This window comes from Cystoisospora suis (assembly GCF_002600585.1).
Source record: "Cystoisospora suis strain Wien I chromosome Unknown contig_1594, whole genome shotgun sequence".
NCBI lineage: Eukaryota > Apicomplexa > Conoidasida > Eucoccidiorida > Sarcocystidae > Cystoisospora > Cystoisospora suis.
Genome location: NW_027154394.1, coordinates 1 through 23,774, shown reverse-complemented (window position 1 = coordinate 23,774; position 23,774 = coordinate 1). Strand labels below are relative to the sequence as shown.

At 54.2% G+C, this 23,774-nt stretch overlaps 1 protein-coding gene across 1 annotated transcript; it reads left to right on the top strand.

Moving 5' to 3' along the window:
• Positions 1–1,297: 1,297 nt before the first annotated feature.
• On the top strand, positions 1,298–23,774 carry CSUI_003531 (surface antigen repeat-containing protein; the record flags this gene model as incomplete). Its single annotated transcript, XM_068063727.1, has 10 exons — positions 1,298–4,722; positions 5,172–5,645; positions 6,206–6,252; positions 7,127–7,579; positions 7,826–8,494; positions 8,915–9,410; positions 10,370–10,936; positions 11,429–11,593; positions 11,979–17,474; positions 17,971–23,774. Coding segments are annotated over exons 1-10 (15,959 nt in total), but the record flags the coding sequence as incomplete, so codon positions are not given.

Below are 23,774 nucleotides of genomic sequence, written 5' to 3'. Positions count from 1 at the left end.
CGACCCGTTTCCCAGGCGGTGCGAAGGCACAAACGCATTTTCTACGCTGTTTGCTTGGCTTGACTGCCAGTTTCTGAACAGCTACTACGACTCGCAAATGACATGTCTTGGCGTCGCAAGCGAAGCTTCCGTTTAGCCGCGAGACAACAGAGTCCGAAGCAGATTTGGTAGCAGGTCAAACAAAGACACTACCTTGGCTCGGTTCCAGGGACACTCGGTTAATTTTCTCGGTGGACTACTCTCTACCCGTACAGCGTGCGGCGAGTCATTCACTAAAGCTTGAGACTGCTCGGTGTTTCCACGTGTGCAATAACTGCGGCAGAACTGCCGTGTGGGGCCAACCGTCTGTTAGCTGGAGCTGCACCCGTGTAACCCTCATTCACAATAAAGTACAGCAGCGCGTAGCTCGTCAGGCTGCTCTTCCAAACACTGAGGACAGCACATGCTCGCGTCCTTTTCATGGAGGAGGACTGTTGAGCCAAGGCTGCTCCTTTACGCTCCATGGGTGCAAAGAAATTCTTGGGCTATGGGTCCGGGGAAATCGCAGGTGCTCAACAGAGCAAAGCTCGCGCTTAGGAGATGGAAAACATTACAGCAGCAGGTGGTAGGTCTCATCACTGTGGGACTGGTCTAGTGGATCGCTGGAGAACCGCAGTCACACTCTGCCTTTGCCTTTCGTCTTCTGCAGATGTGAATACTTCCGTCCTACAGCGCCAATCCCTTCTGTCACTTCACTCACTCACGCCGGGGCCTGCAAGGCCCATGTGAATGATGTCCTGGCCCTGTCCGCCAGTGTAGAGTCGAAATACATTCACAGTTTGGTGGCCAGACATCTGTGCACACTGTGAGAGTCTCTGGCCTTCCATTCTTTCCGCTGAGCTTCGCGGCAGCAACACTCTATTATGCCGCCTAGCCTGTCGACGTCGTGTGCCTGCTGTGGCCTTGTCTTGCAACTGACTGTTGCGCTGCTCACGATTTGGAACGAGGTACGCACGTCACACATGTCTGCTGTTACCTGCTCCCCCAGCAAAAACAAACCCTCCCCAAACAGCCAGAGCAAATGTATAATTTTGGTGACTTCGCGGTAAGGGCATGGATGTAGCCCGGCAGCGATCCTGCTGGACTACCAGCACCAAGGCCCACCCTCCTCGGCGACCCCCCCATCCCTACCATCTTCGCTGTTTCGCAGGGGCCCTCCTCCCAGCGTCCCAGGTTTCTCCCGCTTGTCGCGAGGAAAGCTCAGCGTCGCTGTTTGTGGAATTCTCCGCTACTGGGAGTCACATTTTTCCGCGTTTCCCGGTTCTCGGATCCGCCCCCGCTGTGAAGGCAATTCTTTGCTTTTCGTCCGACACTTCCTTCCCGATGTCTTCAAACCTCCCATGATGCCAGTGCCTGCAGGTGTCGCTCCGGTGTTCTTTGCTCGTGCTTCTCTTTCTCTTCGTCCTTCCTTGACTGAAGTTTGGCTCTCAGAGTAGACGGGTGCTGCCTGGAGATGGTGGCGGTTTCCCTTGTTTCTTGACGCGTTTCATGGCTTCCTCTTCCGTCACCTGTCACCCGGGCTACCGTATCAACTCTCGACGTTTCCCCGAGCAGTGCAGTCCCATGTTTCGAGTGAGCCTGGGACGCCGTTCTACCCAGGCCACACAATTAGATCTGTCCTCCACTTCGTCTAACTCGTACTATCGGCTTCGTACCTTGCAGCCTCGGGAATCAGACGCTACGCTTCCATCGGCCGATCAGTGGTTCACTCCTTCGCACGGCCTTCCCCGGTGTCCTTGCGTTTTACCGGACTGACATAAGAATGACCCGCGGGCGTGCCTCGGCTGCGTCACTATGGGAAGTTTTAGTCCTCTTGCCCTGAACAAACCTGTTAGTCGGCGTCCTCGCGAGCGCCCGCTGCACCGAATTCTCGGCGCTTGCTGGTGAGCGCATCCGTCAGATGCTTGGCAGTACTTCGACAGCGTCGCTCACCAGTCTCTCGGTGACTCAACGAGTTCGCACATCACTGCCACACGTGGCAACTGCCGCTGAAACAACTTTCCACTTACCAAGGACATTCCCCGGGAATTTGCTTTTTCACGCCAGGCGTTTGAAAGTGGGCTCCGAGATTTTTTTTTTTTTCAGAAGACATGGCTCCATATACCTGTCTTTCTGGGCAATAGATGATGAGCGCTTTCTCTTTGACAGAGGAATCCGATTTTCGTGAAGTAACCGAAGACGTCTTCTCCGGTTGACGCAAGAAGGCTCTTATAGTCCCAGTCTTGTGGAGTCCATGTCACGCATGTTACTCAGGCGTCCGTGCCTACGAATCTGTTGAATGCTTCACAGTTGCTAGAATGCTAGCGGTCAGCCAAATGATGTGTGCTTTTGACGCAGACTCCCAGTAGTAGTGAAGAATTATAACACACTGTTCTGTGCGGGAGCTCCCACGCTCACGTCGTGGGCCCTATAACTTGTCACTTGTATGCTGGATCGCCACCGGGCAGATCGCACCGACTTTTCTTCCTTCTTCCTGACTTTTTATTAGCCGTTCGGAAGTCACCCGTCCTTCGATCTGGGTGAAATGGTTCATGTTTGCGCGGGTCGTGAGTGTTGTAGATTTCAGCTCACGGGCACGTCGGTAGGTGTTCAGAAACAGATTTCAGCCCCAGGTTCTCTCGGGCATGAATCCAGAGCCTTACCGTCCAGATTCTGGTGAAGGCGAACTGCAGCCATGCGCCTGCGCAGATTCGAAGACGACGGGGATGTCACCTGCCACGCCGGTCGCGAGTGCATCTTTGCATTAACCTCTCACAAGCCCAGCCTTTTCCGGTTCCTTTCTTCGTGGACTTTTCTTCCTGTCCCCGTCTGCGCTTCCACACGGCGCCACACTGTGAGAGGATCTTGGGCAGCTGCGCCTCCCGCTCACCTCCTGCCGGGCAGACACCGGACAGGATGGCTTCTCCCAACCAGTCCAGAAGGCCGTTCAGTGGCGGGTTGCTCGCTGCGCCGACAAGTTCCTGGAGAGAGAGAAGACCCACTTCGGCTGATGGCAATCACAGATGCTTGGGTATTAACTCCTGTCAATGCCCGGCCTGCTGCTCACAAAATATTCTGCAAGACGTGTTTTCTCCTCCCGTAGCGACAAAGCGGCCAGCGGCGGAACAAAATGCCTGTCGGCGTTCCGTTTCTTGCGCCTCACCCATGGAGACGCGAGCAGTGTCCGAAACAGACACGACGGGGATACCTGCTGTGACGGATCCCGTGGCGTCGTCGGTCCGTCTGCCTAACCGCACGTCCAGTTCGCCCCTTGGGAGCCACATTCCACACCGAATTCTCCCGCCGGCCGACCATGTAGATTTCACTTGTGCTGTTGAGCGTACTCTTCTCCCCCACCTTACCCTGCCGCGGGTGGCGCCCACGTTAGAAGTAGGGAGGACCGGAAGATGTACCATGAAGGCTACGCCAGCACGTGCCCACCCAGTTTCCCGGTCAGACACCGGAAAAGGGATATCAGGTCCATCTGCTGTTGGTAATGAGCATCTGCACCTGGATTTGAGAGTGAGCCAACCGGGACTACAGCGGGACCCCAATCGAGAATCTCTGTCTCGTTTCCAACGAGAGCCTGCTCTGCCACCCCAGGGTGGGCTGGCCGTTTCTCAGGAACAAGGTATGTTGTCGGCTTCTCAAAAGGGAAGTGACAGTCGAGATGCAGTTCTCTACGCTGGTCTTCGGGGACCGGAAAGCCAGCCGGCGATCTCTAGTGTCGCGGCTCGAGTGACTAGTACAGTTTTCTTAACTGAATCTCCCTCTTTCAAAATGAAGCAAGGGGGCGGCGAAATGAGGGCGGCTAGTGTGCCTCGCAGTGTAACGACGGCGGAGAGGGGAAGTAGCCTGGAGTCCAGCGCATCCAGCGGTCATGCCAGTCTTCGACAACAGGGACGTGCCACGTTCCTCACTCCTTCCGCAGTTCCGACTCCTGAGGACGAAGCGATGCAGGCGCTCGAACGGCAGCAGCGGCAAGAACTCTCCCAGGCTCTTACGGCTGGCTACCAGCGACTTGGTCATCACACACCTCGGCAGCCTCTACAGTCTGATCTGGTTCCCTCTCTTGCGAAGCATTTGGACGGCCGAGCTTCACGTGCGGTATGTCCCTCCGGCAGCCGGGAGCCAGGGCAGTTGACAAGAGGAAACCAGATTGCGGAGGGAGGTCAACGTGACGACCCGTTGCCAGCCTTGCCTCCCTGTAATGTCACGGAACAATACTTGGCTCAGCTGAGGCAAGAGCAACAGGAAGCTTTCCTGGGAAGCCACCGTGACGGGCATGATCCCGGCCTCTCTATCCGGAACCGACATGCTGGGCTGGTCGCTCGAACGTCTCAGGAATTCAGCCCTGAACCGAGGTATCTGAAGTGTTGTGACGCTGGGCTCACGGGCAGTCTGCAGAGGAATACCCTGACTCAGGAGGGACAGCCGGATAACCGTCGGCCGAGTCCGGTGCCCTACGCCAACAAAGAGCAGGTAGAGTGTGTGCCTGTAAGTAACCCTGAGAATCTTCTGCTTGAGAGACAGGCGGAGGCCGAGGCCCGTGGACGGCCAGAGATCCTTGTTCTACAGGAACAAGTGACATTCTATCGCGGGCTAGCCGACATGTATAAAGCCAAGTTCGAGGACAGCGAGCGGCGTTGTGCGCAGAAGACAGCGGAGCTTTATGAGAGGGAACTCGAGGTGCACGTTCTTCGAGTAGGTTTTCCTCAATCAAGCTGGCCGTTTCACAGTGTGTTGCGTGCTCTTCGGCAGCGATCTTCATGCTATACTGTCACCCCCAGGCGTGCTCACTGGCCGGTGCGATTATTGGCCTAACTGCTGGCAGTCTTGTGCACTCTCGATTCTACAGTAGGGATTTCCTGTGACACTCACCACCCCCTGTTGCCACGCTCCGGAACGGAAAGTAGTAACCGGGGGGACTTTGTCCGGCACGGGAAGCACGTTACTCTTTCGGTTGTCTGCGCACTCATAGTTCAGTTTACTTGCTGGTGCCCGAGTGCAAGAGATTTCGCCGCGGCCGCAGCATACAAGGAGACTCGCTGGTTTTGGTGCCGGCCTATAGTGAGAAGTTCACTTTTTGCTTCCGTGAAAATGAATACCACATTCCTTGCGTACCCCGTGCCGTGCGTTTTGGTGTTTTGCAGTCCCGTGTCTTGGAGCTCTGTTCTCAGAATAAAGAGCTCAGCACATCCCGGTCTCGTTCTCGAGGTCCTGTCCAGCCTCTCCTTTTTCCTGCTGTAGCATCCGGCGACTCGGATCCGGATGATCCGCGGTACACCGGATCGCCACGGCCTTCTCCAGTTAGCTCCCGTGCGCAAGCAGGGAACCATTCAAAGCCTTCGGACCCTTCCGCAGTAGAGGACACAGTTCAGCCGGGAAACGGGGAGCAACAGGAGCGCAGCCGCACTCCCGATTCCTCGGGAAGTTACTGGCGGAAGAGGCCAAGCAGTTTCGGTCGCAGCTACGGAACAGCTAGCACCTGTTGTCTGGCGGTGTCTGGTGCTCCGACAACGGTCGGGCCGCTGGAAGACTCCGCCGTGCCCCAGTGGTTTCAGGGGCGCATGTCAGAAAGAGAGCTCTCCGGAGGCGAAGGCGATTGTGGTGACGTTGTTTCAAAGGTAAAGCCAGGACGAAGTTGGACGTATTTTCTTGTGTAGCGTTCACTCTCCGCGGGTATGCGCGTATCGAAGACCAGCAAGGGATCGGGCGAAGAGGTCCGGTTTGCTACCTGGCTGTTACATGCTTTCATCGCTCCTCTGTATGTTAGTGCCGGCGTTGTCACGCAAGTCGGCAGGATCCCCTGAAGCACGGGTTATCCGGAGATGAGAGAGAAAGCCTGCAGATGCTTTTACGGGAGCGTGGGTGATGTTTCTACTGCATATCTTGCTGCCTTGCCCTCTTGCGTGTGCGTTATGGGATTGACAATCTCTGCACCGGGCTGAGAAATTTCTCAGTTTGTAGAGCGATAGTGAACCCGGTGCTGGGTTGGCTTCACAGCATCCTTCGCTAAGAAGTCAAAGCAGATGTGGTGGGCGTGTAGGATTCCTTTCTATGCGTTGGAATATGTATGTCGCTGTGGGGTTCACGTACCTGACCTACCAAGCAGCAAACGTGCGGGACAGCATAGTGGGCAGCCTTCTCTTCAGGGTGCGACCATGTAACGATGCCATGTGTACAGGCCTTCCACGAGACTGAGCTCGAGAACGCTCGGGAGGAGTTGCGAGTGTAAGCTCAGCGTCGACTTCCTTCACGCCCTTCACGGCTTAGTATTGTCCCCCAGTTAGCTATCATATACACCCAAACTCAGTGTCGGTGCCTTGACATTCTCGAACCCCCTTTTTGGCTGGAAGTTCCTGTTTCCGACACCACTACTTGCAAATTCGAAGCGCGAGTGCAACACAACGAAGTTGGCTGCGTGCATTTCTCGACGGCGACTAGGGAGTGTAGCCTCAAGACCCAGCCGCCCTTTCCCCGTCAACCTCAGTGGGGCAGGTCCACACCATTTTCGTCTCGTGCTCAGATCTCCAGTGATGCTCGATTGTGTTACTACTTGATGGTAGTCAGGTGTGGCCGCGTACAAGGGTTGCGTTTGCTTCTCGTCACCTTGGTTTTCTCAAACAGGCGGCTGTTTTTCTCAGAGATCGCGCTGGGGAACATGGGACGCTTCAGGTAGATTGCTGTCCGCAACATCAAGCACTACCAGTGACCGCGGGTGAAGCGGATACAAGCTTTGTGGTAGTGATGCACCCTGCAGTCAGATGTTTCGAGTAGTAGTCTGTGGTTTGTAATTAGGCAGGAGCCCAACGACCTCTTCCGCGCTTCGGTTTCCTTCACTAGGCAGGGATCAATAGTTGCGCAGCGGTCCTGAAGAGCACACAACGCTGGAGGATCTGTGATAGAGAAGAGAGAGTCGCTTGTTGGCTTGAGGGGCCTCGGCACACCATGGTTGAGATGAGGCGACTTCGACTGACTTCTAGTTCTCATGCCTGTCTTTACCAGCACAGGGAAGGGTTCCTCGTGTTAGTGATATGATCCGCCCCTATTTCCAGATGCGCCTTTTTCGCCGGTCTTTCGTCGTCTTCGCATGACGTGTTTGCAGCCAGCGCGAGCAGATTGTCGCTCTCCAGGCGGAGCTAGAACGACAACGGCAACGCTTCCTAGCCGCGGGCCTGCAAGTAAACGAGCGGTCTGCAGAAGGAGTTGCACGGCCGGATGTTCACCTTTTTTCCTGGGATAACTCGGTCCCTCGACGAGGCAGTATCGCACCCAGAGAGGGTTACTCTCCAGTGCTACCTGAGCATGTCTTCCCTACGCCAAGCCTTCGGCGGGCTACCCTCCGATGTTCACCAGGCTCGCCTTCAGCGGCTATCGATATAGACAGTCCCGTAAATACGGCTGAGAGTGCAGCGGGGATGGAAAAGTTTTCAGGAGTGGGAGATGCAGGCTCCCTTCCAGTTATGAGAGATTTCGGAAGTAGCAGGTTGGTCGCGGAGAACAAGTTTCTCAAAGCCAAGCTGAAAAGCATCAAAGCGGCACATCAGAGGCTAAAGCAGTAAGCTTTCGCACTCTCGGCATCTTCGTTTGGTCGCTAGTCTCCTCTTTGTCTCATTACGAAAGAGATGCTTCTGTATGTGTTACATCCCCTGTCTTGCTCTTCTTCGGTTCTTCGCGGGTCTCGTTCTTGTTCTTACTTTTAGGAGACCATTGCTCTGTATGCTATTGGCTGCGTCGTTCCCACCCAGAGTACCGAAAACCGCGATTTCTCCTTTCACTTTCGTCTCTACTGTTTCTTTTCCAGGGAGTTACATTCCACTCGTCAACGGCTTCTGTTAGCGCTTCGTTCCCCTCTCGACACCCCAAACTCGCAGGCGAGAGGGGAAGGGAATGTGCTTAAAGCACGGGCTTCGGATTCATCTGGTTCACCTTTGTCTTTCTCTCGGCCTCATCAGGCAGAGTACTTCATGGAGAGCGACGGCGGCGCGCACGGTCAACATGTTCCTGCTCGCCGTCTTCGCTCCTCATCTTCTCCTATTTTGGCAGGACAGGACAGTGAGACGCTTGTATCTCGCCGGTCGAGCGCAGCGGGAAATCTCTTGTCTCGCGCCACCAGCGAGCACACCGTGAGACTTGGTCGGCGGTCGTTTTTTCTCAGAAGCCGCAACGAGGGTGCAGGAGAGGGAGCTCTGGTGGCGGGTCACCTCGACACGGACAGTGAGCGGAAGAGGCTAGCCGACGACTCAAAGCAGCTCCGTTCTATAGATGAGAGCGGAGGAATGAGAGAAGGGCTGCAAAGTTGTCCTCCCCACGTGGGTGCTGATAGCCTGATATTTTCCTGGGATTCAGAAAGGCGGAGCAGATTGGGGTTCAAGGGTTTGGCGCTAAGAAGAGAACTAGCCTTGCGAAGACGGATCAACGCGAGACGGAAGCAGCGCTGCGTTGAGCTTCAGAAACAAGTGGACTTTCTAAGGTAAGCATTTCTACTGACGCTTCGGCTGGGGTGGTCTGCAGAGGCGAAAGTTTCCCCCTATTGGAAAGGGACGCTGTATGTGTCCCGGAAAAGGAAAATCTCGTTTTTATCGGAAGTGGGTGGCTGTAAGTGGTCACTCGGACTCCGAAGCATTAGACGTCGACGTCTGTGCCAGTAGTCCAGGTCACGCGAGAGCAAAGCACTCCGCAGTGGCGCAGAGGCCAGCGTCGGCGCTGGGCGTGTGTTTCTTGCGTTTTCTGCGTCTCCTTAAGCTTTAGCATGAAAGGGGGCAGCTCGCCGGCGGACTAGTATCCGTCTTCTAAGAGTAAGCCGAGATAAGCTTAAGCTTCTGTCCTACGTCTGCGTTCGAGCGCAGCCAAAGCGAAGCTTCGCTGGCGTGCCTTGTTGTTTAACTTGCAGTTCCTCCCTCGACATGGCACGACAGCAAGTCATTGAAGCGCAGTCGGTGGGGTTAAATGTTTCACACCAGCTACAGGAGAGAGAAGAGGAAGCCCGGGTCCAGCAGTTCAGAAGCGAGGCGGCCGGGAAGCTTCTGCGTCAGGCCCAGAAGCGTCTTTACGCGGGCGAGCAGTTGATTGACACAGTGAGAGAACAACATCGAGAGTTTAAGCTCTTGCATGCACGGCATGCTGAGAGTCTGGAAGAAAATCAACAGCTTCGGCTCCAACTGGAGATTTTGGAACGCCAGCAAATGCAGCTTCTTCAGCAGGCTGAGGCCAGCAGGCGCGATGTTCTGGAGTTGCTCGAGTCGAAGCGAACAGCGCAGACTATGACTATCGAAGTGGACTCCTTGGAAGGGAGGCTGAGGGAGTTCGAGAGAGATCGAGAGGCCTACAGGTTACTTGAACTGCATGCAGAAGAACTGGAAAGAAGACTGGAGGCGAAAGAGGAGCAGGTGAGGTTGCGACACTTTGTCGGCTTGTTTCGACAGGGGAGGCATTGACCGGTCATTCCTATCGCGTAGCTCGCATCGACACAAGCCAGAGGCCCGTGTCCGGAGAACTGGTGGCTCTGAGGCCTCTGCTGCGGAGAGTCCTGCACGATCACGCAAGCCACTTCCGTACTGTGTCATCGAGAGGCAGACGTGTGGACTCGGAGAAAAGAGGTAGAAGAAAGCTTATTCGCTCCATACAGCTTCTGGCAGGTCGTCCGGTTGCCGTACGCCACGAGAGGTGGTGGAGAAAACAAGCTGTACAGTATGGAGAAGATTATTGTAAGGCGGTTCTGTCTCACTCCCGTGCTTAGTTAGCCACACGGAGTCTCCAGATAGACGAGTGTGGGTACGGCTAGGCGGCGAGGCTATTTAGCTGATATTTCAAAATTTGCACAAGAATAGTGTCTGCTGGCAGGGACATTTAACCTTCGGCCGCAGTCATGAAAGTGCTTCGGTAACAGACAGACCGGCACACTTGACTGCCGAAGAAGGACGCTTGAACCCCTTAACTAGTGGCTGCCCGTGCCAAGCATACGCAGTGTGCTCCTCTACAGTTAGTCTCTGCCGGGGGAGAGGACTACTTGGAGTTCCAGCTCGGTGACCCTTCTGCGTAGAGCTTCACCCACATCCACCAGGCTTGGGGCACAGTCGGAACCGACCGCACTGGGAGACCGTTTTTGGGTAGTGGCGCATCGTCTCTACAGGACACGTGGTAGGCCGTTCAATTTTCTCTTGCTTCACGTTCTCATTCTGCGTCGGAGTTCAGACTACGCTACGAACTACTTCCTCCGGCAAGTCGCTCTCGAAAGCTCCAGTGACTTCGCGTCTGGCATTGCTCGTACTCACACATAGTTATCCCCGAGAATTTCGTATGGTTCATGATTACTAGAGTTGTGACTTTCTGGCTTGCACTGTCCTAGGTTCGTCTCCTTCGGACCGAGGTGGAGGCAGCAACCGTGCGGGCGCGGACAGCCGAGAGAGAGTGCGAGCGCCTCCGAGCTGCGGCAGTCCAGGAGAAACCGTCTTCTTCCTCGTTGTACGGGCTAACGTCCAGAAAAGAGGACGAGTCGTCAACGGTGGCCTCGTCTGGAGAGAAAAACCCCTACAGGGAATTTCAGCTTCAGCATGTTCTTCTGCTTGCGGAAACGGCTGAGCGTTCGCTTCAGTCCTCCGTACGGCGGGAGCAGGAACTCGGTGAAGAGGTGCTTGCTCTTGAAAGGCGTTTGTTTAATGCTCTAATGCATATCGACAAACTGGCAGAAGAGAAGGAGGAGCTATTTGCACGGCAGCAGCGGGCAGGCGGATTGTACGTACAGCAGGCTTATGCGTGCGGAGAGGGGGAGTTCTGGACAGGGCAACAGATGCTTCAGGTTCTGCAGAACCGCGCAGAATGGGCAGCGAGGGCAAGAAATCTGGAGCAGAGGGAGCTCGATCTTGAAACCAGGCTCCTTTATGCACACCAACAAGGAGACGGACTGCATGAAGAGGTACGCAGAAGTGTGGTGCTTCCAGAATGTAGTCTCGTAGTCGTTCAGACAGATTATCAACTTAGCCATCTATGTGGACACGCAGAGAGGGCTGAACGCGAAAATTGTTCAGCATGGAAACCCCTGACAGTCTGAGCACACTTTACAGTATGGGTCCAAGCGAAAGGATCTGGGGCGAGTCGTAGCACAATGCGGCGGCTAGTTTTCACATCTTTCCCAGCTACCCTTGGTGTGATCACATTGACGGCACCAAAATCCGGCGGCTTCCGCCAAAAAAGCTTGAGCCATCTCTAGTACTGTGCTCCCTGACCATCTGTCAGCGGTCCCGAGTCTCCAGCTCTGCCTCGCCTCCCTTCTTGTTTTCCCAAGTGATGAGGGACATTCTACGCTCTTCGGGATTTCTTTGACCGCTACGAATTCTGAATTTCACTCTTGTCGACGTGCGTTCAAACTATATGCCACTTGTGTGTGCTTCGCATTGTACATCTGCAGATTAGTCGCCTGGAACGCCTTCTCCAGAGAAGTGAACGACGGACGCTCTGGTTTGCTCAGCAGTTCTTTGACCTTCTGGATCACGTCGCGGAAGAAGATGGCGAGGAAGATCACGCAGACGATGACTATGTCGATCCTAAAAAAAGGCGACAGCAGGGAGAAGAGGTAAAAATACTACCCGAGCCGAAATTGCTCGGCCTTGCTTCCAGGCGTGGCCCACGCAGAGAGACGTCCCGCTCTGCAGGAGAATACTTCTTTCTGTCTGAGCTGACCGGTAGTAGTTACTTATATATAAATTAGAGTCCCAAGCAGCGTCGTCATCGGTACCCGCATCGTATCTGTTTGAAATCGCAGCTGTGTTTCATCAGACCTAATCCCGAGAACTCTGTGACTGTTACGTGAACCGCGGCGTACTTCGGGATCATCGACTAGGCCAACCATTGTAATGTTTCATGGTAAGGCAGGACGAGCTGCTTCTGCTTGCATCTTGGCTCCTCAGCATGATGCTTCTCCGTTCTTTTCTTCATCCTGGTTTCTGATTTCCGCCCAGGCCCTGAACGTAGAGCTTTCTTCGTGGCGGACTCGGTGCGAACAGCTTGCAGCCGCTCACGAAGAAGCCCTTACCCGTTTGGAAGCATCTGAAGAACTTACACAGAAACATGCTTCTGGTCTCGTCGCAGCATCTGCTGAGTCGTCGTCCCTCAAATACAAGTGCTCATCTCTGGAGGATGCTCTTCAGCGAAATACTCATGCTTATGATAGACTTGAGGAAGACTACAGCCTCCTTCAGCGGCAGAACGATACACTACAGCAGCAGGTGGTCTTATTGCAGCGGCAGCTGGATGAGCGGAACAGCCTAATCTCACACTTGGAACAGGAAGTCGAAAGTGAAAACACTCTGGAGGAAAAACAGTCATACCGGCTAATAGCGCAGCGCGACATTTTACTCCGCGATAAAAGAGACTTGATTGCCAAGATCAACCGACTCGAACAAGAGCTGCAGAGATGTCGGAGGGACGCACAGCAGGAGGTGCACACGGAGAGACAGACAGGGGAGTTTAACGGGGGAGAGAACAAAACCGGCGTGCTTGCGGATGACAAACCGAGACTAGAGCCTGGGCTTATGGAACCGCAACGTGAAGTAAATGCCCAGGGCCGCCTCTTCGAGGAACTCCAAGCGCCCACTCGCAAGAGGACATACACAGAGGAAAGGCCAGGAGGAAGTGGTTTCGAGCATCCCAGTATAAAGGAGCTAGAGCACCGGCTGACTGCCCCCTTGGAGCAACAGAAGAGGTCAAAGGCTGGGCGGGTTCGCCTGTCCGATGACACGTGCCAGTTAGTGAGAGAAAACGAAGAACTCCGGGAGAGAAATGAAGTTCTGCTTCAAGATAATCAGAAGCTAAGAGAACTGACTGAACAGCTTCACAGAAACGGGCGAGGGCAGGGTGCAGCGGAAGCGGGTACTGAGAGAGGCACGGAACTGGAAAGCGAGGGAGACTCAGGGGCGAGTTTTCCTTTTGAAGCACAAGAGAACCAAGTGACGCAGAAGCGGGATCAGGAGTTACAGGGAAAATACCAAAGGGACACAGAAAGGCTTCTTTCAGAACGCGACGACCTCAAGTCCCTTTGTAAAGAACTAGCTTCTCAGCTGGCGTTTGTGACAGACACCCTAGAGTCTTATCAGCAAGGGCACGTCCGAAACGAGAAAGACAATTATTTGGAAGCAGGTACTTTGTTCAGAAGTTCGTTCAAGCGTGAATCAGGAGAAGGGTTACCGACAATCAACTTGCGCCTGGAGCAAAAGCCAAGGCAGCAAAAGCGAAGCGGACAGCGGGAGACGTTTCCGCTTGATAGCAAACAGCAGCCATGGCCTGTCTCACTGCCTGAGCTTTCCCCGTTTTCTTCCTCTGAAGAGATACCGACGCGGGGTGAGCGCGAGCCTCGGTCTGTCGATTTCGGGTTACAGGAGGAAAAGGAGGAACTAGAGAGTCGGTGGAAAGCCGCAAGTGCGGAGTGCGAAGCGCTGAAACAACAGAAGGCGGAGTTGGAGACAAGGCTCCAGGACCTCGCGGAGAGCTGCGCTGCGATCGAAGCAGCATACAAGGAGACGCAAAAGGAGCTGGAAACTCTTCAACGAGATCGGGCTTATACCGAGCCGCGCAGAGCAAACCGAGGTCGTAGAAGTGTAAGCGTTACTCTCCAGCGAGTTCCGAGTGTGTTCCCGTCTCTGTGGGAAGATGGCAGACCGGGAGATCGGTTGAAAGCTTCCTCGCCTCTGTCCTCGTGGGCCGCGTCTTCGTTTTTGGCGTCGTCTTTCTTGGACTCTTGTCCCTCCTCTCCAGAGAGAAGAGTCACGGACAAGGACCGAGAACGCACAAAGGTTGCGCTGGTTGAGACCAGCTTGAAGGACCGCGCAAAGGAGACAGAAGACATGTGCCAGCGGCTCCGGCAACAGCTAGCTGTCCTCACCGAGCTTCTCGAAGTGACGACGAAGGAAAAGGATGATCTAGCGGAAGCTGCGACTAGAGAGAAGGAGGAGAAGGATGAACTCAAGGAGAAGCTCGCAGCTCTGCTAGCCACGCACGCATCAACGGAACGCGGTGGTGTTTCCCAAGACATCGCGAGTGCTGTGCAAAGTAGCAGTGCGGGGGTTGAAGTGTCACAGGGACGGGGTCGCTCAGGCACGTGTCACGACGAGGGAGATGAAGGAGGTTCGGACACCCCTGAAAATGTGGAAATAAAAAGAGAGGTGCTAGAGGAAGAAGACGGTCAAAACCTGCAGGAGCAGGAAGGATACAGATCGGGGCAGAGGGAGACAACTGAAGGAGAGGGACCCGCAAGAGACCAGGAGGACAGAGGGCAGGAAGCTGAGATTCAAAGGAGTTTACAAGGTGAAACTGAAGGTGAGCAGCCACGACATCTCATAGTGCAGGACCGCGCAGAACTAGAGTCACTCCGGACAGAGCTACGCCTTGCTCCGGAGACATCAGCGCGGACTGTACATGAGGAAAGTAGTTCAGAGACAGCAAGAAGTAAAAAAGAACAGGAGGAAAGAGTGCTAGTGAGAGAGAGGGAAACAGCGGCAGAGGCGCGAGAGAGGCTTGAAATGGCAGTAGAGGAGCTTCAAGGGCTTCTTCAGGATTCCCATCAAGCAAGGGAAAGGCTTCACGCGGCTATTGCAAAAACCGCCCAGCTTGCGGAACACCTGAAGCTCTTGCAGGAGACCCTGCGTGCGGAAGAGAGGGAGGAAAGCAGCATGGATCTGTGCGCTGTACTGGAACAAACGAAAGAAGTTAAGACTGGAGGAAGTCATGTGCCCTCGGACGCTGGGGAAAGTAGCAGATGCCGACTCGAGGACAGTCTACACGTACAGCTTGACGCGGCACAAGAAGAATTCAGCAGATTACGAAGGGCCTTACAAGCTTGGCGAGCGGCGACAAGTGATACCAGGAAGGAGCTGGAGCGCGTCACTTTGGATTACAGGCGTTTACTCGAAGAAAGACGAGAAGAGGCTTCGACTTTACAGGGGGAGAAGAAAAGAAGGGAAGATCTAGAGCGGCAAGTTACAAAGATGAGGGAAGAGGATATTGCTTTGCTGACGGAGGAGAAGAGGAAAAGACAAGATCTAGAAGCTGCGTTTGCGCGAAGGGAAGAAGAAAGGGAGCTCTACGACAAGGAGGAAACAAGGCGGAGACGGGAGCTTGAAGAAACCGTTGTAAAAAAAGATGCGGAGATTTCAAATTTACAACGTGAGATTGAGCACCGCAACCAGGAACAAGCGAAGGAACTGGAAGCGGCACTGAGCAAGAAAACAGAAGAGATTCATGATCTGGAGGCCGAGCTGGAAACAGTGCGGAAAAACTATGAGAGCTTGGAAAAGACTAGAGCAGAAGAAGAAGAGGCGTGGAAAGGACAATGTGGCCAGCTGGAGGAGAGGATTCAGGATGTTTCGAAAAGATTACGGCACAGCGAAGAGCAGAAGTTGGCCATGCGCCGGGCCCTGAGGGAGTGGGAAGAGAGAGACGAAGAGTATAGCGCAGTCATGAAGGAGTTTGAGGGGAGCTATCGGGGCTTACAAATTGAGAACCTCGAGCTGAAAAACAGCCTTGCTGCCTGGACGCATGACGCAGAAGAGCGCCAGCGGAGACTGTTGGAGCTCGTCGAGAAGTATAAACAGAAGGGGACAGGTGAAGCTCCTGACTGCGAAGGGGAAGAACAACCACCAAAGCCGTCTCCAGAGCCCAATGAGGAAGAATCAGCAGGAGGACCATGCGGAGAATCGGACAAGGGAGGACGAGAAGGTGCTGGAGAGGCTCAAGCACAAGCTAACGAACAAGGGCAAGGTGAAGGAGAAGAAGGCCAGAGAGAGTTTTCGCCGGTAGAGACCTTGCAACTGGAGGACTGGGGATCACTTGTGGATCGAATAGAACAGCTGGAGAAAGAAAAGGCCCGATTAGAACAAGAGAGGCTTGTATGGGCTGAACACCTCCGGGAGACGACAGACAAACTAAATGAACAATGCTGCCATACGAACGATTTGCACAAACAATGCCAGCGCCTTGCTGACGAACTGGAGGTAGCGCGGTCGCCGCCAACCCAGGAAATCGGAGTGAAGCGTCAGGAGACTGAGGAAAACAAGGGAGATCACGAGAGTGTGTACGAAGAGCGCTCTCCTTCTGGAAGACAGGAGCTAGAATTGACCGAATATTGCGAGAAGCATCAGCTGGATAGTGGAGCATTTGAAGGGAAGCTGCCGTCTGCCCGGCTACGTAATCTACCAGTAGAGACGGTGCCTTGGCGGAGTGTTAGCGAGGGGACTGCCACAGGTCCAGCAAGACAGAAACTTGAAGCCGCCAAGGAGGAGACTAGAGATGTCCTCTCTGGTGTTCTCCCATCGTCGTCAGCATCTGAGTCGTTAGAACGGAGGCTTCTTGAGATCCAGGACAAGCTCAAGAAGACACAGGAGGAGTTGCAAGAACTGAGGGCGGACCAGCAGAGACGAGAAGCCGCACATGTAGCGGAAATGCAGGCGGAACGTGAGACTCACCAGCGACGCATTGAGACTCTGCGAGAGGAGAGCGAAGTAGACGCATCGAAAAGAATCAGAGAGGTAACAGTGTTCTTCGAGAATGTCCAGGAGGGTTTGACGAAGATGCATCTCGAAGAGAACCGCAGCTTACAACACGAGGTAGAGATGCGACAACAACAAATGGAACAAGGTCAACGCGAGGTCGAAACGATCAAGCATGAGCTAGCTGAGGAGCGGAAGCTGCTGGCGGAGTTGAGGACACGGCTCGCCACACAGGAGAAGGAAATGCAAGAGCGACAAAAGAGACTCGAGGACCTTGAGAGGGAAATTGGTCGGGAGAAGGAGCAAAATCTACATCAACGACAGCTTTCGGCGTTCCAGGAGCAGAGGCTGAAAAGTCAACAGAAGGTGCTCGAACAGCAGCACGCACATATTCAGTCGCAGTTTCAACAGAAACAGGAGCAGCTAGCCAAAGTACATCGCGAACACCATACCTCACTATCCTCCTCGTCCCCCGCGACAGCGTGCATGGGTCTTACTGAAGGAGAGACGGAAGAACACCAAAGCATGGCAGGAGGTAGTTGGCAAGAACCTGATATGGGTGAATTGCTGAGACAGCTGCAGGCTCAACAATCTCAGATTGATACGGCTCGGAAAGAAAATGAAGCGATCCATGAACGTTTCATGTCTCGACAGGCTGCTGCGGATCGCCTGGAAAAAGAGTTGCGAGAAGTACGAGCTAGCGCAGAACGAGAAATCCAGCAGCTGCACGAAAAAGTTCGAGACCAGGAGATGGCAATGAGGGAAAGCGAGTTTGAGATTTCTCGCCTTTCTCAGGCAGTTGCTTTGAAAGGACAGGAACTCGCCTATGCTAAAGAAACTGAAGAACGGCTGAGGAAACAGGTCAACGACCAGCAGGAGGAATGGAAAAAAGTCAGCAAAGAATGCATGCAGCAGGCAAGTGCTAGAGAAGTTTGTTTCTGTCATATACTGCATTTGCTTTACTTGAATGACGTGGTAGGCGATCCCGGAGCTCGGTGCCGACCTGAGGCTTTTCAGTTTATAAAAAGGGGCACAGCTGCGCCATCGCGGAAGCGCACACCGTAAACGAAAGACTGGTTTTCAGACAGCTGTGGCCGTTTGCCCATAGCATCTGTTGTATTTCTGGAAAATGTCGGAAACTGCACGATACAGTCTGGTGGAAGTCCAGTCAGGGCGAAGACGAAGGTGGCGCAGTGCGTGAGTTCACTCGAGGGGTAATAAAAACACACAACTCTGCCGTTACATCACACCCAAGCTGTCTTGTGTCCGTGTACAGCACTACGTGGCAGGCACATACAGGACTTGCTTCGCGGTACTCGACTGTGAAAGTCGCCGTGTCCCCTGGGGTACTAAAAAGAACACTAGCTTCCCAGATCGTTGGTTGGTACGGCTTCTGAATGCAGAGCGACACTCGACTCTAGGTTGTCTTCCGATATTAGTTTTTGCTGCGCGGGAGTTTGTATCTCTGCAGAGTGCAGAGCTCCATCAAGCATTGTTGGCAAAGAATGCAGCCGAGCAGCGTCTGGCTCTACAGTCGGAGGAGATGGCTGACGAACAGCAGCGGCGATTCTCCCTGGAGGCACACGCTGAGGAGCTGCAGAGCAGGCTGCAGATGGTTCAGCAGGAGCACCTCGAGTCGGAGCGAGAGAAACTCGCTGAACTAGTAAGCGCAAACCGACGCCGAGAGGTAGCCGAGACTGAAGCAGGGACACTGCGTAAGAGCTTGCAGCGTCTAGAAGAAGAGTTGCAGCAGACAAGGGAGAAAGGCGAAGAGTTATCAGAAGCCTTGGGACGCCTTAGGGTGCAACTCGAGAGTGAGCAGGAGTTGAAGAAGAATTTGAAAAACCATTTGGAGGAGTCCGAGAAACAAGTGGAGGCCTTCCGGGGACGGGAGAAGGAGTTTGAAACGCTGTTGGAACGAAGGAGAGAGGAAGTGGAGACACTGAAGACAGAGGCTTTGGAAGAAAGGGAGGCGAGTCGTAAAGAGTTAGAGCGGGAGAGAGAAGTGTCTCGGAGAGAGACAGAGGACCAAGTGTCTCGTCTCAGGAAAGAAATGGAAGAAAGACTCACAGAAGAAAAGCTTCGGGCCCTGCGTCATCTACAAAGGGTAGTTGACGAGAAAAGAGAGCAACACGAGCGGGCCCAGGAACAGCTAGAGAAGCGAGTAGAGCAGCAAACAAGAAAGCTAGAGCAGACGATCCATGAACGTGGGACAGCTGAGACTGAATTCCGAAAAAACTACTCTCGGACTCAAGCAGAGCTTGAGCAAACGCAGAGGCAGTACACTGACGCTCTAAAGCAGTCGGAAGCGGTGAAGATTGAGTGCGATGAGCTCCGGGAACAGGTGGAGAACCTGAAACAGCGGCACTCGGAGGTGGAGGAGACTCTACAAAAGAGCCTGCTTCGAAGTGAAGCAGAGAGGAAAGAGGCTGAGAAAGAACGTTGTCGGATCGAGATGGAGCTCGAAAGAGCGCGTGGAGACCTTGAAAGAAGTGAAGAGCGGAGGCAGCGCGCAGAAGCTGACTTGAAGACTTCGAGGGACCTCCACGCAAAGGACAAAGAGGAATGGACAAGGCGTGTTGAACAGATAGACAAAGAAACGAGGGGGCTTCGGAGAAAAGCTGAAGAGGACGCGGAAAAGCTTACAGAGAGGCACAAACACGTCACTGAACAAAAAGAGGAAATAACAAACCTTAAAGCGCGTATTCAAGATTTGAGCCAGCGAATCGAACAAGAAGAGCGAAGGTCACAGGAGTTGACCCGCGTACTGCAGGAGAGAGCAGATTTACTTGAGGAGCATAGGAGAGAAAGAATGTCGCTTGAAGCGAGTATGCACGAGCTGCGGAAGGAACTCGAACAACAGAAAGAGACCCAGAGTGAACACTTCCGAAAGATGCAGCACAAAGTGACAGAAACTGACAAGGAGCTGCTCGCCACGAAGAGAGTCCTGCAAGCGGAACAGCACCGGCGCACAATTGCTGAGGCCATGGTTGCTCAGGACAACCAGACAAGCGTTCGCTTGGAGCGGCTTCTCACTGAAACTCGGGAAGAGCTCGATCGAGAGAGAGGGACTTCTAGAGAACTCGAAGAGGACTTAGCACAGGCTCGGAAGGAAAGTCGTGTGCAACAGGAACAGCTGGAGCTATCGCATCAGGTCGCTAGAAATTCCGAAGAGCGCCGGAATAGTGAAGTGCAGCGGCTACTTGGTCAAATCAAACACATTGAAGAGAGAGAAGAGCTCACGCGACAGCAACTATGCCGCTTGCGAGAAGACCTTTTACAAAGTAATGAAGCTCGGGCTGCTGCCCTACAAACCCGGCGCGAGGTGGAATGTGCACGCGACGAGTTACAAGCTGAGTGTACTAACTTGCAGACACTAATGCAGCATGCACAAGATCAACTGAAGAGCGCTCGGAGAGAGCTCGAAGAAGCCCAAGAACAGGCTGGGATGGAGCAGGAGCGAACTCGCAAGGCAGAGGAACGAGCTGGCGCAGCGGAAGAAGGAGCTCGCGCAGCGATAGAACGAGCTCACGCAGCGGAAGAACGAGTCCACGCCTCGGAAGAACGAGTTCAAGCAGCGGAAGAACGAGTTCAAGCAGCGGAAGAACGAGTTCAGGTAGCGGAAGAACGCGCTCGCGCCGCGGAAGAACAGGCTCAGGCGGCGGAAGAGCGAGCTCACGCAGCGAAAGAACGAGCTCACGCAGCGGAAGAACGAGCTCACGCAGCGGAAGAACGAGTTCATGCAGCGGAAGAACAGGCTCGGGCGGCGGAAGAACGAGTTCAAGCAGCGAAAGAGCGTGAAACGCAACTCTCGAGGGAGCTGGAGGACGCAAAGACTGCGCAGAATGAAGAGGTACTGCGGAGCGAAGCCTTTAGAGTAAGGACAGAAGAACAAATGAAGCGTATGCAGCAGCTAGCCGAGCAAGAGCGGATCGCCGCAGACGCTGAAGCGCAGCGGCACAAAGAGATTGCTGAGGAGAACAGGGTTAGAGGTGAGGAGGAAGTCAGGAAGATGGAGCGAATGGCGGAGGAAACTAGACTAAAGGGAGAGCACGAAATTCACCGCCTGCAGCTGTTAGCTGAAGAGAAGGAGGCTCGGAGCGAACAAGAAATACAGCGGCTGCAAAAGCTTCTCGAGGATATGAGAGCATGTGGTGAGGAAGAGGTCAAACGAATGCGACAAGCATCGGAGAAGGATATAGAGCGACTCAGCGCTAAAGCACAACAAGCGCAGCAGGAAGCCGATGATCTGCGCAGCCGAGGAGAAAATGAGTTACAGCGCTTACACCAACAACTCGAGAAGTTACAGACCCAGGCGAAAGATGCTGCAGCGGAGTCCGAAAGACTGCACAGAGAACTGGAAGAAGCGCAGGCGGTCTCTAATCAACTTGATAAAGAGAAACACGCCATCTCATTGGAAAAGGCCTCGCTCGAGGGTGAACTCGCGCAACTCCGAGCCTTCCAGGAAAGACAAGAAGGTGATTCGCAGACGGCTTGGGACATGGTACGGGAGGCCCAGCAGCGGGAAGAGCAGCTTCAGCGCGCATTAGACGCCCGGGATGCAGCAGCCAACGAGGCGAGAAGACAGTGGGCGACTGAGATGGACGAATTTCGCGGGAATTACGAGGCGCTGTGCGAGAGACTCAGACAGAAGGAAAGACAACTTGGACAGCTGGAACAGCAGCTTGAGGAAGGTCAAAATCGGCTAGCAGCAAGCTGCAGTGCAGCAGCGGCGGAGATGCATGCAACGGAGACACGATATGAATCCAAGATTGCCCAGCTGCAAGAGGAGAGTCGCAGTATCAAGGCGGCGTTGGAAGCAGCACTGGAAGACTGCCGAAAACAAGCAGAGGAGCATCAGCAGATGCTACGAGAGACCTTGGGCGAAACACAGACCCAGGCTATGTCTTTACAGAAACAGCTCGATCAATCGCGAGCAGAACTAACTGGGCGCCAACGGGCGTGGCAGCAGTCGGAACAACAGAGTCGCGAGGAGAGCGCTCAACTGAAAACTCGCTGCGCGAACCTCGAAGCTGACCTCCGGGCTCAGGAATTCCGCGTCAAAACTTTGGAGCAACAGTGCTCCGTCCTACAAGGGAGAGAAGAAGATGCGAGGCGAGAACTGCAGGTTGTGGTGGAACGAGAAGCGAGCATGCATCAACGTTTCCAGCAGACGTGGCAGGAGTCTCACCTATCTACTGAGGAACTTCTGCTGCGTCTTCAGCGGGAAGAACAGAACTACAAACTCGAGCTAACAATGGCAAATACTCGACTACAGGACCTGCAGCAGCAACGCGAGCGAGACATAACTGAGTGGTCAAGGGAGAAGGGAAGATTGCAGAGTGAGATCGACCGACGGGCTGAGGAGGTAGATCAAGCGCAACAGAAGCTAGCGGAGGTTGAAGTGCAGGCGGCTTTGGCCAGTGAAGAAGTCGGTCGCATGCGGGATGAAATCGCGGTGCTGCGGATTAAGGACGAGGCTCTGCAAAGGCAACTCCAAACCAGTCTGAAGCAGGCAGCGAACGAGGAACAAGCAGCATTGGGAGTCGCAGAGAGGCGTTGCAATGCGCTGGAAGCCGCACTTAAGAGCGCATCCGAGTCACGTGATCGGAACGCACAGCACTGCGCGGGATTGCGCAGAGAGCTAGGCCAGTTGGCAAGGACACTTCAACGGTTGAAAGAGGAAGGAGAGACCAGAGATGAAGAACTCGAGCAGACAAAGCGGAGAGCTTCCCAGTTACAGGAAGCCCTTGACGACACACGGAGACGGGCTTCTGAGCTTCATACTCGCTGTCGCGTGTATCAGGAGAAGGTGGAGGAGTTGCTGCAAGTAAGAGAGGGAGGCGGGAACGGTGAAGAAAGCGGAGCCCAGGGAGAAGATTCTTTCGCTGGAGCTCTGGCGCATTCACACCAATCCGGCCAAAGGCAGGATCTTCTGCGGCAAGCTGAGGTGCTCAGGGCTGTCATAGAAGAGCTAGGGCAAAAGCTGCAAGTTCAGCAAGAGCAACAATTGTTTTTCTTAACCCAAGGCCATCAACACATGAGGATGCAAGAGGAGAGACAGCAAGGTGTGGTGCGGATCCTAGAGCGGAGATGTGAGGAGGTCGAGGTCGAGCGTGAGGTCCTCAGAGCTGAACTGCAGCGCGCTGAGGCATCTTACAGTCAGCTGCAGACGAATCACGCCAACCTAGAGAAGGAAAATGAGGAGCTGAAAATGCAAGTACGTCGACTCGTTCAGAGAGAGGAAGAGCAAAGACACTCGCCGAGCTCGGCCAGCCAAGCAGAAGCGCACGCAGAAAGTGAGGCACTGAAGGAGCGGCGTGAATTGATTCAGAAGCTTACTGAGAAGGAAATCCAACAGGCGCAGCAGGAAGAGAGCTTGGTCCGCATTCGGGGAGCCGTTGAGGAACTCAAAGCTGCTCTGAAGACTGCACGACGAGAGAGAGACGAAAATGAATACAGAGTTTCTCTTCTTCGTAAGAGTATGGAGCAACTCCGGGCAGCGGAGGCAGAGTGGGGAGCGGAGAAGCTGGCTCTGGCAGCAAAGGCCGAGGAAGCTAGCCGTAATGTACAGACACTCGACACACGTTTGAAAACCGAGAAGGCGAGGAAAGAGAAGATGGAAGAGCAGATGGAGGATCTGGAGACGACCTTCGCCCTGGACAGGGCAGCGCTAGAAGAGCGGTGTCAAACTCTACAAGATTCTCTCGAGACAGCCAGGGCACAGCTTCGGCAACAAGAAGGACTCAGGCAAGCGCTACTCCAGGAGACAAAAGATTGGGCGGCGAAGTGCAAAGCAAGCGAGCACGCTTTGGGCGAGGAGAGGGCGAAGTCAGGTGAGCATCTGAGGAAAGCAGCAGAGGAGCGACGCGCGCTTGCTCTGGAAATGGAGAAAAAAAACGACGAGAACAACGAGCTGCGCGCTCAGGTGGGAGCTTTGGAGCGCCTCTGCAGTGGACTGGAAGCGGAGAGAGTACGGGCACAGGACCGAGTGAGAGAAGAGGAAGAAAGGCGGAGAGGAGACCTTACAGAGAGCAGAACCGCCTGGGAAAGCCGATGCGAGCAGTTGAGACGAGAACTGAGTGAAGCAAGAGATAAACTGCGCGAGGCCGAGCTCGCCGTAGAGGCGGAAAGACAAAGAAATCAAGAAATGTCCTGGAGGGGGCAAGCAGAAAGAAGACAAGAAGAGCTCGACAGGGTAGAGAATGACGCCGTGCTTGCTGGTAGCAGGGCAGCTATAGTGGCAGGAGGTCGTTCTCGAAGCGCTGCCAGACA